Source organism: Paroedura picta, chromosome 16 (assembly GCF_049243985.1).
Source record: "Paroedura picta isolate Pp20150507F chromosome 16, Ppicta_v3.0, whole genome shotgun sequence".
In the NCBI taxonomy this organism is placed as follows: Eukaryota; Metazoa; Chordata; class Lepidosauria; order Squamata; family Gekkonidae; genus Paroedura; species Paroedura picta.
In genome coordinates, this window is record NC_135384.1 from 19,597,588 (window position 1) to 19,611,602 (window position 14,015).

General features: G+C 44.8%; 1 protein-coding gene across 2 annotated transcripts in view; it reads right to left on the reverse strand.

Moving 5' to 3' along the window:
* Window positions 1–481: 481 nt before the first annotated feature.
* The window catches only part of LOC143825916 (G protein-activated inward rectifier potassium channel 1-like), a 50,395-nt gene continuing 36,861 nt past the window's right edge, over window positions 482–14,015 (reverse strand). The window contains exon 3 of one of the 2 annotated variants that reach the window (XM_077314347.1): window positions 482–6,380. In XM_077314347.1, coding sequence (XP_077170462.1) covers window positions 5,776–6,380 — 605 coding nt within the window. In that variant the 3' untranslated portion in view covers window positions 482–5,775. The remainder of the gene's footprint in view (window positions 6,381–14,015) is intronic. The other variant, XM_077314349.1, reaches the window with a different exon arrangement.

Genomic DNA, 14,015 nt, shown 5'->3' on the forward strand with positions numbered 1-14,015 from the left:
CACAACCAAGTTACTGAATGAGGAGGGTATTTTAGGGTAAACTTGGATTGCAAATAAGAGTTCAAAGTCTACAGGGGCAAGAATGTCTGCTGGCTCCCTGTTTCAATTTCTGTCCTATATTTGGGGCAAGACAGAATGGGGTGTAGAAGAACTTTAGAATTCTGTTATGGACTTTTTTCCCCTGGGAAGTTTCCTACATATTTCCATTCCTATAAAGTATAGGAAGGAAGGATGGGAAGCCACTATTGGGAAAATTAGCAAGTGGGCAAGAAATGTTCTCCATCAGAAGCAATATTTGAAATCTTTTCTTTATTCTTCTTCTGTACACTTTTAAGGCAATATAAATGTCATAATAAAGTGTTTCCCCCCCTTTTTTTCTTCTTTATTAGTGTATTGTTATAGGGCCAAAGTTCATACTGTTCTACAAGAAATGTTCAATGACCCCCTTAAGAAGACTGGGGAAGGGAAAGAAGAAGCAATGTTTGAAATCTTTTCTTTATTCTTCTTCTGAACACTTTTAAGGCAATATAATTGTAAGTGCTGGAAATGCCATGATAAAGTGGGGGTTTCCCCCCTTTCTTTCTTCTTTATTAGTGTATTGTTATAGGGCCAAAGTTCATACTGTTCTACAAAAAATGTTCAATGTTAAGCATTTAATTCAAATCTGAAAATATGGTGTTGAATATCTGTCAGGGTGGCTCTTAGGCTGTGTCAAGTATAAAATGTTTTATAGGTGTATGTGACACTAAAAGTGACTGGTAAAATTGCTAAAAACTATGTTAACAAATGTTGGTAACAAAGTAGACTTCTTTTCCTAAATGTGGTGGAAATGTGAAAAAGCGTATAAGTTTTGGGCAAAAGTTCATACCATTATGTAGTTAACGTGGGGTCTTAGATTTCCTACGTAAGCTAAATCTGTATTATTAAATATATCTCCGCAGTGCCTCCCAGCCTAAACTCAAAGCGTAACTAAAAGGAGACACCTAATGGAGTGGGTTTAAGTGTAACAAATGAAGACTATATTTACTGTTCTTTGTATTATCAACTTATACTGTCTCATTTCTATATTTCTATCTTTATGAAAATAAAAATATATATTAAATAAATAAAAAAAGAAATGTTCTCCATCTACCATGTTCGGTGTCACCCACAAACCCCCAAAGATATCAGAGGATCTGTTAGGACTGTGGCTAGGTGCCCCACAGAGAACAGTAACTCCAAGTAGGAGGGTGTCCATAAAATGGCTTGCTTGAATAAATCATATATAGAATCATAGAATCATAGAGTTGGAAGGGGCCATACAGGCCATCTAGTCCAACCCCCTGCTCTACGCAGGATTAGCCCTAAGCATCCTAAAGCATCCAAGAAAAGTGCTTATCCAACCTTTGCTTGAGGACTGCCAGTGAGGGGGAGCTCACCACCTCCTTAGGCAGCCTATTCCACTGCTGAACTACTCTGACTGTGAAAATAATTTTCCTGATATCTAGCCTATATCATTGTACTTGAAGTTTAAACCCATTACTGCGTGTCCTCTCCTCTGCAGCCAACAGAAACAGCATCCTGCCCTCCTCCAAGTGACAACCTTTCAAATACTTAAAGAGGGCTATCATGTCCCCTCTCAACCTCCTTTTCTCCAAGCTAAACAGTCCCAAGTCCCTCAACCTATCTTCATAGGGCTTGGTCCCTTGGCCCCAGATCATCTTCGTCGCTCTCCTCTGTACCCTTTCAATTTTATCTACGTCCTTCTTGAAGTGAGGCCTCCAGAACTGCACACAGTACTCCAAGTGTGGTCTGACCAGTGCCATATACAATGGGACTATGACATCTTGTGATTTTGATGTGATGCCTCTGTTGATACAGCCCAAAATGGCATTTGCCTTTTTTACCGCTGCATCACACTGCCTGCTCAGGTTTAGTTTACAATCCACAAGTACCCCAAGGTCTCGTTCACACACAGTGTTACCTAGAAGCGTATCCCCCATCCAGTAGGCATACTTTTCATGTTTCTGACCCAAATGCAGAACTTTACACTTATCTTTATTAAATTGCATCTTGTTCTCATTTGCCCATTTTTCCATTGTGTTCAGATCTCGTTCTCTATCTTCTGGAGTATTTGCCAGTCCTCCCAATTTGGTGTCATCTGCAAACTTGATGAGTAGTCCCTCCACCCTCTCATCTAGATCATTAATAAATATGTTAAAAAGTACCGGGCCGAGCACCGAGCCCTGAGGTACCCCGTTACTCACCTCTCTCCAGTCTGATGAAACACCATTGACAACAACTCTTTGAATGCGGTTCTCTAACCAATTCCCTATCCACCTGACTATCTGAAAATCCAGATTGCAGTCCTTCAACTTATCCATCAGAACATCATGGGGAACCTTGTCAAAAGCTTTACTAAAATCCAAGTAAATGACATCAACCGAATTTCCACGATCCAGCAAACCTGTTACTTGGTCAAAAAATGAAACCAGGTTGGTCTGGCAGGAACTGTTGGAGACAAATCCATATTGACTTCCTTGGCTCATCAAATTGTCCTCCAGATGTTTGCAGATCGCTCCCTTTAATATCTGCTCCATTATCTTCCCCACAACAGAGGTCAGACTCACTGGTCTGTAGTTTCCCGGGTCATCCTTCCTCCCTTTTTTGAAGATCGGAATAACATTTGCTCTCTTCCAGTCCTCCGGGACATCTCCAGTCCTTAAAGAGGTTCCGAAGATGATGGACAAGGGCTGTGCAAGTTCTCTGGAAAGTTCTTTGAGTACTCTCGGGTGCATTTCATCCGGACCAGGAGATTTGAACTCAGCCAGTGCAGCTAAATGCCTCTCGACAACCTCTCTATCCGTGTTAACCTTTGGCTACTGCCATCTCTAGATGTGCCTAAACCCTGACCTGTGGGAAAAAACAGATGTAAAATAGGCACTAAGCCTTTCTGCCTTCTCTGCATCTTCCGTTAGAACTCATCCAGTGCAGCTAAATGCCTCTCGACAACCTCTCTATCCATGTTAACCTGCCACCCAGAAACTGTCCTTTGGCTATGGCCATCTCTAGATGTGCCTAAACACTTTGACCTGTGGGAAAAAAACAGATGTAAAATAGGCACTAAGCCTTTCTGCTTTCTCTGCATCTTCCGTTAGAGTTTATCCATCCGCACCCAACAGTGGGCCTATTGCCTCCTTTACTTTACGTTTGCTCCTCACATAACTGAAAAATCTTTTCTTGTTACAATGGGCTTCCCTGGCCAATCTTAGCTCACTCTCAGTTTCGGCCTTTCTGATTATTGATCTACAGTGCCTAGTAACCTGTAGGTACTCTTCTTTAGAGCTCTGTCCTTCCCTCCATTTCCTGAACATTTTCTTTTTCTTTCTTAGTTCCTCTTGAAGTTCTCTGTTCATCCGAATAGGCTTCTTAGAGCTCCTGCAGTATTTTCATCTCTCTGGGATAGTCATTGATTGAGCATGCAATAGCTCTTGTTTGAGTAGCGCCCACCCTTCACATGCTCCCTTCCCTTCCAGCATTCTCGTCCATGGTATGACACTCATCATGTCTCTGAGTTTATTAAAGTTTGCCCTACGAAAATCCAACATCCGCATCTGGCTACAAGCTTCCTTGTCTCCCCATCTCAAAATAAACAGACAAGTTGGTAGATTTCAGTGCAATTTAAATATGCAACAAAAGTGGGATTCTGAGACCTAAAATGAGCAAACAAATATATGCTTAATAATGCATATCTGTGCAATTGCACTGAATCATGAGAAAGAGAAGGATCTGTGCAAGGGTTTGGTAATCAATTGGTCTGAACCAATTGATTACTTGAGTAATCAACTGACTGCCTTTGCCAACACCCCCCAGAGAGTACTAGGCTGACTGAATACCAACAAGTTGGTAATCGCTGGCCCCAAAGAGGCACATCTGGCCTCAACCAGAGCAAGGGCTTTCTGTGTCCTGGCCCCAGTTGGTGGAATGAACTCTCAGAAGAGTTAATGGCCCTGTCCACAGGGCCTGCAAAATGAAGCTCTTCTACCAAGCCTTCAGTTGAGGCCAATGAAGAAACGCCACCAACTAGGGCCCTCAGAAGCCTCCCCATCACCAATTGTACCCAATCAGATACAGCACAGGGCAACTTCTGGCTTGCCACCCATTAATCAATGCTGTAGACATTGTTTTCCTTGATTTCAGGAAGGCTTTTGATAAGGTTTCCCATGGTATTCTTATTGGCAAGTTAGTAAAATGCGGTATGGATTCTATGACTGTTAGGTGGATCAATAACTGGTTGACAGATCGCACTCAAAGGGTGCTTGTAAATGGTTCGTCACCTTTTTGAAGAAGAGTGACGAGTGGAATGCCTCAGTGATCTGTCCTGGGCCCTGTGTTGCTCAACATATTCATAAATGATTTGGATGAAGGAAACTATCTAGGTGCTTATTAAATTTGCAGATGATACTAAACTGGGAGGGGTAGCAAACACATCCGAAGGCAGAATCAGGATACAGGATAATCCTGACAGGCTGGAAAATGGGCTAAAATGAATAAAATGAATTTCAATAGCGAAAAGGGTAAACTTATGACAAACCAAATGCATCACTATAGGATGTATGAGACTTGCTTGGCAGTAGTACTTGTGAAAAGGATCTGCGGGTCTTAGTAGACCAGACACTGAACATGATTCAGCAGTGTAACTCGGTGGCTAAAGAGGCACATGGGATTTTGGGCTATATCAAAAGAAATATAGTGTCCAGATCACATGAGACCTCAGAGTACTGTGTTCAGTTTTGGGCACCATAACTGAAGAAAGCTGTAAAGAGCCTGGAGCATGTCCAGAGGAGGGCTACAAAGATGGTGAGGGGTTTGGAGACAAAGTCCCCAAAGAAAGGTTGAAGGAACTTGGTCTGTTTAGCCTGGAGAAAAGGTGACTAAGAGATGATACTTGAGGGGCTGTCATATAGACCAGCGGTCCCCAAACCCCAGTCCGGATATCAGTACCGGTCTGTGGATCACTCGGTACCGGGCTGCGGCTCGTCTTCATCCTCCTCCCCAGCTGCTGCCTCGGGGGCTGCTCTGCCACTTTGCCGCTGGCTCACCTTTGGTGCTTTCCGGCGGCTGATATGGCTGGGGTTCCCCCTCGGCGTGGCACTGCACAGCTGCCCCCCAGCGGTCAGCGGGAAATCAGGGGCACCGGCGGGAAAGCAAGGGGAGCAGGGGCTCAGGCGGCGGCAACATCCCTCAGCAAAAGACTACCCCCCCACACTGGCCTCAGTAGAATTGTCAAGCGTTGACCGGTCCCCGGTGATAAAAAGGTTGGGGACCACTGATATAGACAGTGGAGCAGAGTGTTATTATCTGTTGTCCCAGAGGGTTGGACCAGAACCAATGGGTTGAAATTAATTCAGAAGAATTTTCGGTTAACATGCATGCAAAGCCCGAGCCCTACTACTGAGCCATGAGGGAACTCTATTCTCAGAATAATTTTTATTACAGAAGAATGGCATTCAACCTGGTTCTTTAAAGCTGGGGAAAGAAAAGGACTGGTGAGAGATGAAAAGAAGACGAGTAGAGCTACAAAACTAGGAAATGACACAACCTGCCAGAGATCTTTCCATCACTGCAAAATCCTCTCATGCAACCACTACAGTCTGCTGTTGATGAAAGCTATGCTCTGTATTCTAGTTTAAATGGGGTCGATGCTGGTCACATGGCCACAGTCCAGATCTTCACAGTCATAATCCAAGAGATTGGGGCATTTGAAAGGCAGCCATGTCCGGTTGTAGCTGTTTTTTAAGTAAAAAGACCAGAGTTCATTTTCCGTAGCTTGGCAGGCAAATGATCGTCTAATCCTGCTCCCAAGGTGCGCATGACTTGGGGCTTTTGTTGAAGTTCAAGGTTCCCGGTGGACCGAGCCAAGAGCTCGGACTTGGTTTTGAAAGCTGCAGATCTGACCTTTTCCCCACCGTCCTCTATACTGCAAACAGAACTGATCTGCTGGATCTTGAGGAGGTCGCCGGTGCTGCAGGCTTTCTCAACGTTGCTGGAACAAAGACTCAAGACCCCTCTCTGGAGATCCTCTTTCCCTGAGCAAAGTCTCTGCAATTTGCTGGGAAGTCTGCTGCTCTTCTCTTCAAAAATGTCCAGGCAATCCAGTGAGGAGATCTTGTCTCTTCTACTTCGGTTGCTCCCCATAGGGGTGTTCAAAGGTGATGGAAGCGCCAAGTTTTCCTCCTGCTCCTTGACGCTATACGGAGGAGTTGGAACTTCAAAGGTTGCATGGAACTGAGAATAATCCACCCGGAAGAACCCATCTTCCAGAGACATTACTGGCAGGAACCGGTGACCCCAGAGAACTTCATCTTCTGTGTAGGAGGTCCTAGCTTGACACGTCATTCCTAAGAGAGAAAAAAAATAATGATAGAATGTTGGCTGGTAATTCCACAGATGTATACTAGGGCAGAGCACTTATCCGACTAATTATTTTTGCCATCAAAAAACACTGGTGGGGCGCAAACGTGCATGCGCGGCAGCTCTGCACATGCGTATTTGCGCGGTGTTGCCGCATGTGTGCGTTTGAGCCCTGTCAGTAGCACTCCCCCACTCCCGGAAGCAGTCCTCAATGAGGAAAAGATTGGGGACTGCTGGTCTAACACATTGATAAATGTAAAGTTCTGCATTTAGGTAGGAAAAATCAAATGCATCTTTATAGGATGGGGGAGGCCTATCTAGGCAGTAGTATGTGAGGAAGGGATCTAGAGTCTTAGAAGACTATACACTGAACATGTAACTCAGTGGCTAAAAAGACAAATGGGATTTTGGGCTATATCAAAAGAAGTATAGTGTCCAGACTGCACAAGGTGATGTTACTGATTTACTCTGCTCTGGTGTGACCTCACTTAGACTATTGTGTTCAATTTTGGGCAGCACAGATGAAAAAGGATGCAGACAAACTAGAGCGAGTTCAAAGTAGGCCAACGAAAATGGTAAGGGGTTTGGAGACCTGGATGTACGAGGAAAGGTTGAGGGAGCTTGGTCTGTTTAGTCTGGAGAGAAGATGACTAAGAGGTGATATGATAGCCATATTTAAGCAAGCTAGAGGGGCTGTCATATACAGGTTGGAACAGAGTTGCTTTCTGTTACCCCAGAGGGTTTGACCAGAACCCATAGGTTGAATTATTTCATAAGTATTTTTGGCTTAACATCAGGAAGAAGTTCCTGACAGAGTAGTTCCCCAGTGGAACAGGCTTTCTGAGGAGGCAGTGGGTTCTCCTTCTTTGGAAGTTTTAACCAGAGGTTAGATAGCCATCTGAAAGAAATGCAGATTCTGTGAATTTAGGCAGCTTGTAAGTGGTGGACAGAAGGGTTTTTGTCTGAGCTTGGCTCTTGTAGGCCTTTCTTACATGCCCAGGGAATTACTGATTGCCACTTTAGGATTAGAAGGTAAATTTCCTCCATGCCAGACTGACCAGGGGTTCTGTTTTTTGTTTTTTTTTGGAGGGGGGAGGGCAAAATCTGGGCATGGATTTGGGGTCTTTGTGGGTGGGCAGATAGTTGTGAATTTCCTGCATTCTGCAGGGGCTTGGATTAGATGACTCTAAATGCCCCTTCCAACTCTATGATTCGTTCATTCTATAGTATACCAAACCATGATTTGCAAGTACTTCAAACAATTTTTCACAGCCCCTAGTATTCTAATGCAAATATTATGTCAAACCATAGTGGTGCCTTCTCAACTATGATTTGGTGTGAATTGAAACACTAGATATTTAATATATTCAGTACTCAGGGAATGCAGTTTATTTGTGTGTACCTGTCATTCTGAGTACAAAACATACGCTGTATGGGGAAAGGGGAAGTGAAGGCAGCACAGTATTGCCTCATCTGATCCTATCTGGGAAGCTATGCAGGGTTGGTATTTGGGAGACTCTGCAGGGGAAGTCAATGGCAAACCACCCCTGCCTAATCACTGGCCTTGAAAGGCCCCTTTATGGAGTTGCCATAAATTAGCTGCCACTTGATGGCACATACATTCATCATGGGGAAAGGGGTCCTATCAGGACCATCCTCCACAGAGAGATACTCCAAGCTAAGCCAATTGATTTCAGCTGGCTTAGACTGGTGAAAGATAGCACAGTACATTTCGTGTAGGATAACGGCTGCACACTTTAAATCCATGCAATTAATCTGAAAACCAGTGTATTAGCTTGGTAATATCCAACTATTGCTGCAGTGTTCGTGCCACTCTCTGAAATATTTCTAGACTTTTCTCCTAGGAAAAGTCCCTGCCAGGCTTTGTGTACTTTGTTTAAAATGTGAAAATTGAATGTCAAGCGGCAAGATTTTGTAACCTGTATGAATTATGCAAATCAAACATATTTCTATATGTCTGTCTGTCTTTCTGTCTGTCTGTCTTGCTACCTTTCCCAGGGGGCTCAGGGTGGTTCACAACAATCACAACACTTTTTGCTCCCTTTTATATTTTGGAAACAGCCTCCTGGGAAGAGACTATCCGGGGCCCTGTCCATCCCATGTCCGTCCAGTACATCCCTCCTGATTGGCCAGCAACCATATGGCCCACCCCCACAAAGCCCACAAGGCCAGTAGCCGCCATTTGGCCACTGGCAGTCTTCAAGCAAAGGTTGGATACACACTTTTCTTGGATGCTTTAGGATGCTTAGGGCTAGTCCTGCGTTGAGCAGGGGGTTGGACTAGATGGCCTGTGTGGCCCCTTCCAACTCTATGATTCTATGATTCTATGACATCACCAGAGACAGAGGTCAGAGTCAGGGGCACTGGTCTGGAGAGTGGGGGACTGAGTGGCCTGCCTGCTGCTGCCCTCAATGCCAGAAAACCTCTGCTGCTTGGGAGTGGGCGCTGAGGCAATGACTCAGGGTCAGGGGCCGAGTGACTGCTTGCTGCCCCTCAGAGCTCTCAGCCCCACTTCTCTCATAGGGTGTCTGTTATGGGGAGAAAAGGTGATTTTAAACTTTTTAGACACCTGAGGCCTGTTAGGTGACTCAGGGCCATTCCCAGTTCTCTCAGAGCTCTCACAGCCCCACATCCCTCACAGGTTGTCTATTGTGGGGAGATGAAAGGAAAATGTGTTTGTTAACAGCTTTGTGATTCCTTTTGGTAATAAACACCAGTGTGCAAAAATCCATCTTCTAAGGGGCAACAGTGAAAGAAGCATGTGGGCACATAACTTTATATCAACAGTAACAAAATAGAGACAGAAGGAGTAGGGCCACAGAACTGGGAGGAATTGGTTGCCATGTAATCTCCCCCTAAGAAGAGTCTCCAGTCTGATTTTCCCTTCACATATCTGAAGACATGGCTCTGGAGAGCTCACCTGTAACCACTATGCCACAATTCCCAAAGGTCAGTCGTCTTCCACACTCAACTAACATTGCAAACCACAGGTTCTTGACACCCATCTCTTCATACCCACGCCCTCGTTTGGCACCACACCACCACAGCCCCCCACACAATGCACATATTCAACCTCATGCCCTTATACACTGGATAACCCCTCCCCTTCCTCTTCCCAATGCCAAGCTCTCTCTATCTTAATCATTCTCTTCCTTTCTACCTCCCTCTTTGTTATTTTCCTCCTTCCCCCTGCTAGCGCCCGTTGTATCAGCTACAACGGGCTTTAATTCTAGTAATAACAATAAGACAATAAAAGCAACATAAAGGTAAAGGTAAAGGTATCTCCTGTGCAAGCACCGAATCATGTCTGACCCTTGGGGTAACGCCCTCTAGCGTTTTCATGGCAGACTCAATACAGGGTGGTTTGCCCAGTCATTACCGTAAAAGCAACATATAAAACCCTAAAATATGTTTCATTTAAGTTAAAAATCTAGCGATTTCAGAAGGGCCATACCTTCTGAATAGCCTCTTGTTTGACATTTTCACACATATCTCACACGACACTCCAATTCTCACAACATTTTCCTGTATTTTTCACTGTATTGCATAACTGTCAGGGGGACACACACACACTGAAGTCCTACTGTTGGAAATCTGATTCAGCTACCTCCTCAGCATTGGCCACACATTTCCAATCATAAGGACTAGAAACTTCCTCTTACATAAGAGATGAAAGTTTCATCTCCATATTGTATGTATTTCTAGGCAGGGGCAGGTATTTTTAGAAGAGAGACAGCACATGGGGTAGAGTTCAGTGGTAATACACAGTTCCAATCTCAGCCGTGCTATTTGTAGGGGTGATATGGATTACTTGTTGCTCCATCTGGTGTCAGCCAGTCTCCTAGCAATATTTATTGACTTAACTAGATTTACTTATGCAGGCTTCATTAACCCCGTCCTTGCCACCACATTCAGTAGGAAAGATCTGAACAATGCAAGGTTAAAGAGCATTGCTCACAAATGGACCCAAGGATCAACATGGCAAGAAAATGTTTCAGAAGAATCCAGGAACCATTATCATTGCTTTTTCAAAGAACCCCTGTAACCTTCTCTGACAGAACACTGCTTGGCTTGGAACTTCCTACACTATATGACCGGCACTTCCATAGTAGCCATTTTGTGATTGAGTCAGTGCCATTTCTATGGCAGTCATTTTGTGATGGCACCCATTGATTTTGACATTCCAAAAGTGTCCATGAGGCTCAACAAAGTTGGGGAATCCTGAACTTGTAACTAGACACCCAGGATGTTTTGCAAGATTATGATCTACCACTTGTTGGAAATAGCTCTCTGGGTGGTCTCTTGACTTGAGACTCTAAACAGGAACTCTTTACCATAGAGTGAGTCAGACAGGAATACTAACCACTCACCTCTGACTTCACTGACCTGTCCCTAGAGGGTAATTTCCTGTTTCCTGAGTCTTCGTCTCTCTTTCTCCTCCATTTTCTCAACCCTGCAACATCATGGATGCAGAGATGCCTCAAGCATCTCTCTCCATCCAGCTATTTAGATTAGATTAGTAATCTTATCTTTACCTCTAAGTATGTAGAATTAAGTTCACTAATAAACAGTTACTATATTAGTTAAGTACACCCTTGCCTGCCTTTGTTGTTTTTTCACTGCATGCACTCAGCATGTGGTGCTTACCAGCCATCCCAGGCACTCTGCTAATTTTCAGGATATCAATACCACTTCTGCACGTGAGGCAAAATCATGTGATGTCTCCTACTTGCAAATGTGTGACAATAAATCCAGCCATTTCTTTCCTCCACGCTCTGCTGCGGCATCTCGCATTTCCCCCTTCTCAGTGACTATGAAAAAGGCACTGGTGAGAGCAACATGCTGTTATACTTACTGCTCCTCAGCCTGTCAATCAACAGAGGCAACCAATCAGAGGTTTGGATGCCTCTGAAGTTCCCCTAGTGCAATTTTTAAAAAAAAAATTGAAGACTATGCATTGCCACACATGACAAAGGACCAAATATATACATACACACACACACACACACACAGCTTGCCGAGGGAGGCTGATTCCCACCCTGCAGTAGTTCAACCTCCATCTTTATCTAAGTAACTGCTGCCACCATTGCTGTCTCGCTACCCAAGTTGTCAAAGCCCCATCCCTTCCCCTTCTCTTCTCACCCCCATCCCATCCTGCTGGACCCTCCTCCTGCCACTCAGCCTTCTGCTGGTCTGTGCACCTCCAACACAGCATTGGCCTCTTCCTCCACAAACACTTCTGAAGCATGGGCGCCACTGTCGTTGCTTTCCCCTCTCCGCTCACGCACACTTGCCGCTGTTGCCGCCCCCCCCCCCATCCACATGCATGCTTCTCCACAAGGCCTTGCTGCCACTTGCATACACATACCTCACGGGGAAGTGTGTGTGCATGTAGGGTAGGGAGCGGGCAGCAGCAGCAACAGCAAGGCTTCATGGGGAAGCATGTGTGCATTTGCATGTGTGGGAGGGAGGGGGCAGCAGCGGCGCCAATGCTTCAGAAGTGTTCGTGGAGTTGGAGCTATGACTGAGTTGGAGGTGCACGGACCAGTGGAAGGCTGAGTGGCGGGTGGATGGACCAGCAGGGTGGGGGTCAGAAGAGGAGCGGAACGGATGTGACTTTGACAGCTTGGGTGATGAGACAGCCATGGCGGCAGCAGTTACTTAAAGATGGTGGCTGAACAGGAAATGGTGGGCAAGCAGTGAGCAGGACACTGCTCAAGGGACTATAGTGCGTTTTCCCCTCCATATGGTCCTATCCCTGGCTGCCGGCTGCTAGCTGCTGGCTGCTTGCTCACCCCTGGGACATGCAATTTAAAAATGGCCGCATTGCGAAACAGCCTCTGAATGTTGTCGACATCGTTTGGAGGGAGCTCAATAAGCCAACAACATTAGGGAAACATTAGGTTGTGATGGGGAAAATTCCTTGTGCGGAAATGGCTTAAGACTTTACCACAAATCAACCAATATCTTTTCCAAATCATCTTGGGAATAGCTGAAGTTCTCCCTTTGTATGGAACGATAGTTGTGGATCTCTGCTATTCCAGATCTGGGAGTAATAGTGCCAGTCTACCACAACACTGTCTACTTTCTATGTTGCTATACACTTTTATTTCTCAAAATTTTAATAGAAAATTATTTTCAGCCTGTATTAATTTTTAAAAGACATTTCCATTGTAAGAGCGAAGAATTGTACTTCTTAATGGCTCAGACCTTCACTTTTTATTGCAGATTCCCCCCCCCCCCAAGGATCTAGATAAAGAGTATAGATAGCTCATTGTGCCCTGGGAAAAAAAATACACTGTCTCTCACATTTGGATGTGGATGGTATTTATTATAAATTCACTGCCCTGAAGAACCAGTGTGGTGCATTGACTAAAGTGTTAGAACATGTTCAAATCCTCACTCAGCCATGAATCTCAGGAGACTTGATGCCCAGTTTCTCTTTCTCAGCCTAGCCTTCCCCACAGATATGTTATGAGGATGAAAGTTGGGGAGAGGAATTATGGATAGTGGTAGGAAAAAGGATAAAATCCAAGTGAAATATATTCAAATTCTGTCACTAAGTCACAGTTGGAATGGATCTCCAGGGTCATCTAGTCCAACCCCCTGCAGAATGCAGGAAATGGCCACAAGAGCAAAGCACCCACACAATCCCTACCCACTTAAGTTCACAGAATCAGCATTTCTCTCAGATGGCTATCTTGCCTCTGATTAAAAACTTCCAAAGAAGAAGAACCTACCACCTCCCGAGGAAGCCTATTTCACTGAGGAACCACTCTAATTATCAGAAACTTCTTCCAAATATTAAGCTGAAAATTCTTTTCATCCCACTGGTTCTAGTCTGACCCTCTGGGGCAACAGAAACAACTCTGTTCCATCCTCTATGTGACAGCCCTTCAAGTATTTGAAAATGGTTATCATAGCACCTCTTGGTCGTCTTCTTTTCAGGCTAAACAAACTAAGCTCCCTCAACCTTTCCTCATACGTCTTGGTCTCCAACCTCTCACCATTTTTGTTGCTCTCCTCTGGACTTGCTCCAGTTTGACTAAATCCTTCTTCAATTGTAATGCCCAAAACTGAATAGTAAAGGTAAAGGTATCCCCTGTGCAAGCACCGAGTCATGTCTGACCCTTGGGGTGACGCCCTCTAGCGTTTTCATGGCAGACTCAATACGGGGTGGTTTGCCAGTGCCTTCCCCAGTCATTACCGTTTACCCCCCAGCAAGCTGGGTACCCATTTTACCGACCTTGGAAGGATGGAAGGCTGAGTCAACCTTGAGCCGGCTGCTGGGATTGAACTCCCAGCCTCATGGGCAAAGCTTTCAGATGGCTGCCTTACCACTCTGCGCCACAAGAGGCTCTTTAAAACGGAATCCAGTGCTCTAAATAAGTCTAACCAGAGCAGAGTAAAGCAGTAACACCACCTTGTGTGTTCTGGACACTATACTTCCTTTTTTGCCACCAAGTCACACTGCTGACTCATATTTAGTGTATGGTTTACTAAGACCCCTGGACCCCTTATCGCTCATACTGCTGCCGACAATGATGCATTTGACTTTTTCCTACATAAATGCAGAACTTTATATTTTATGTATTGTTGTT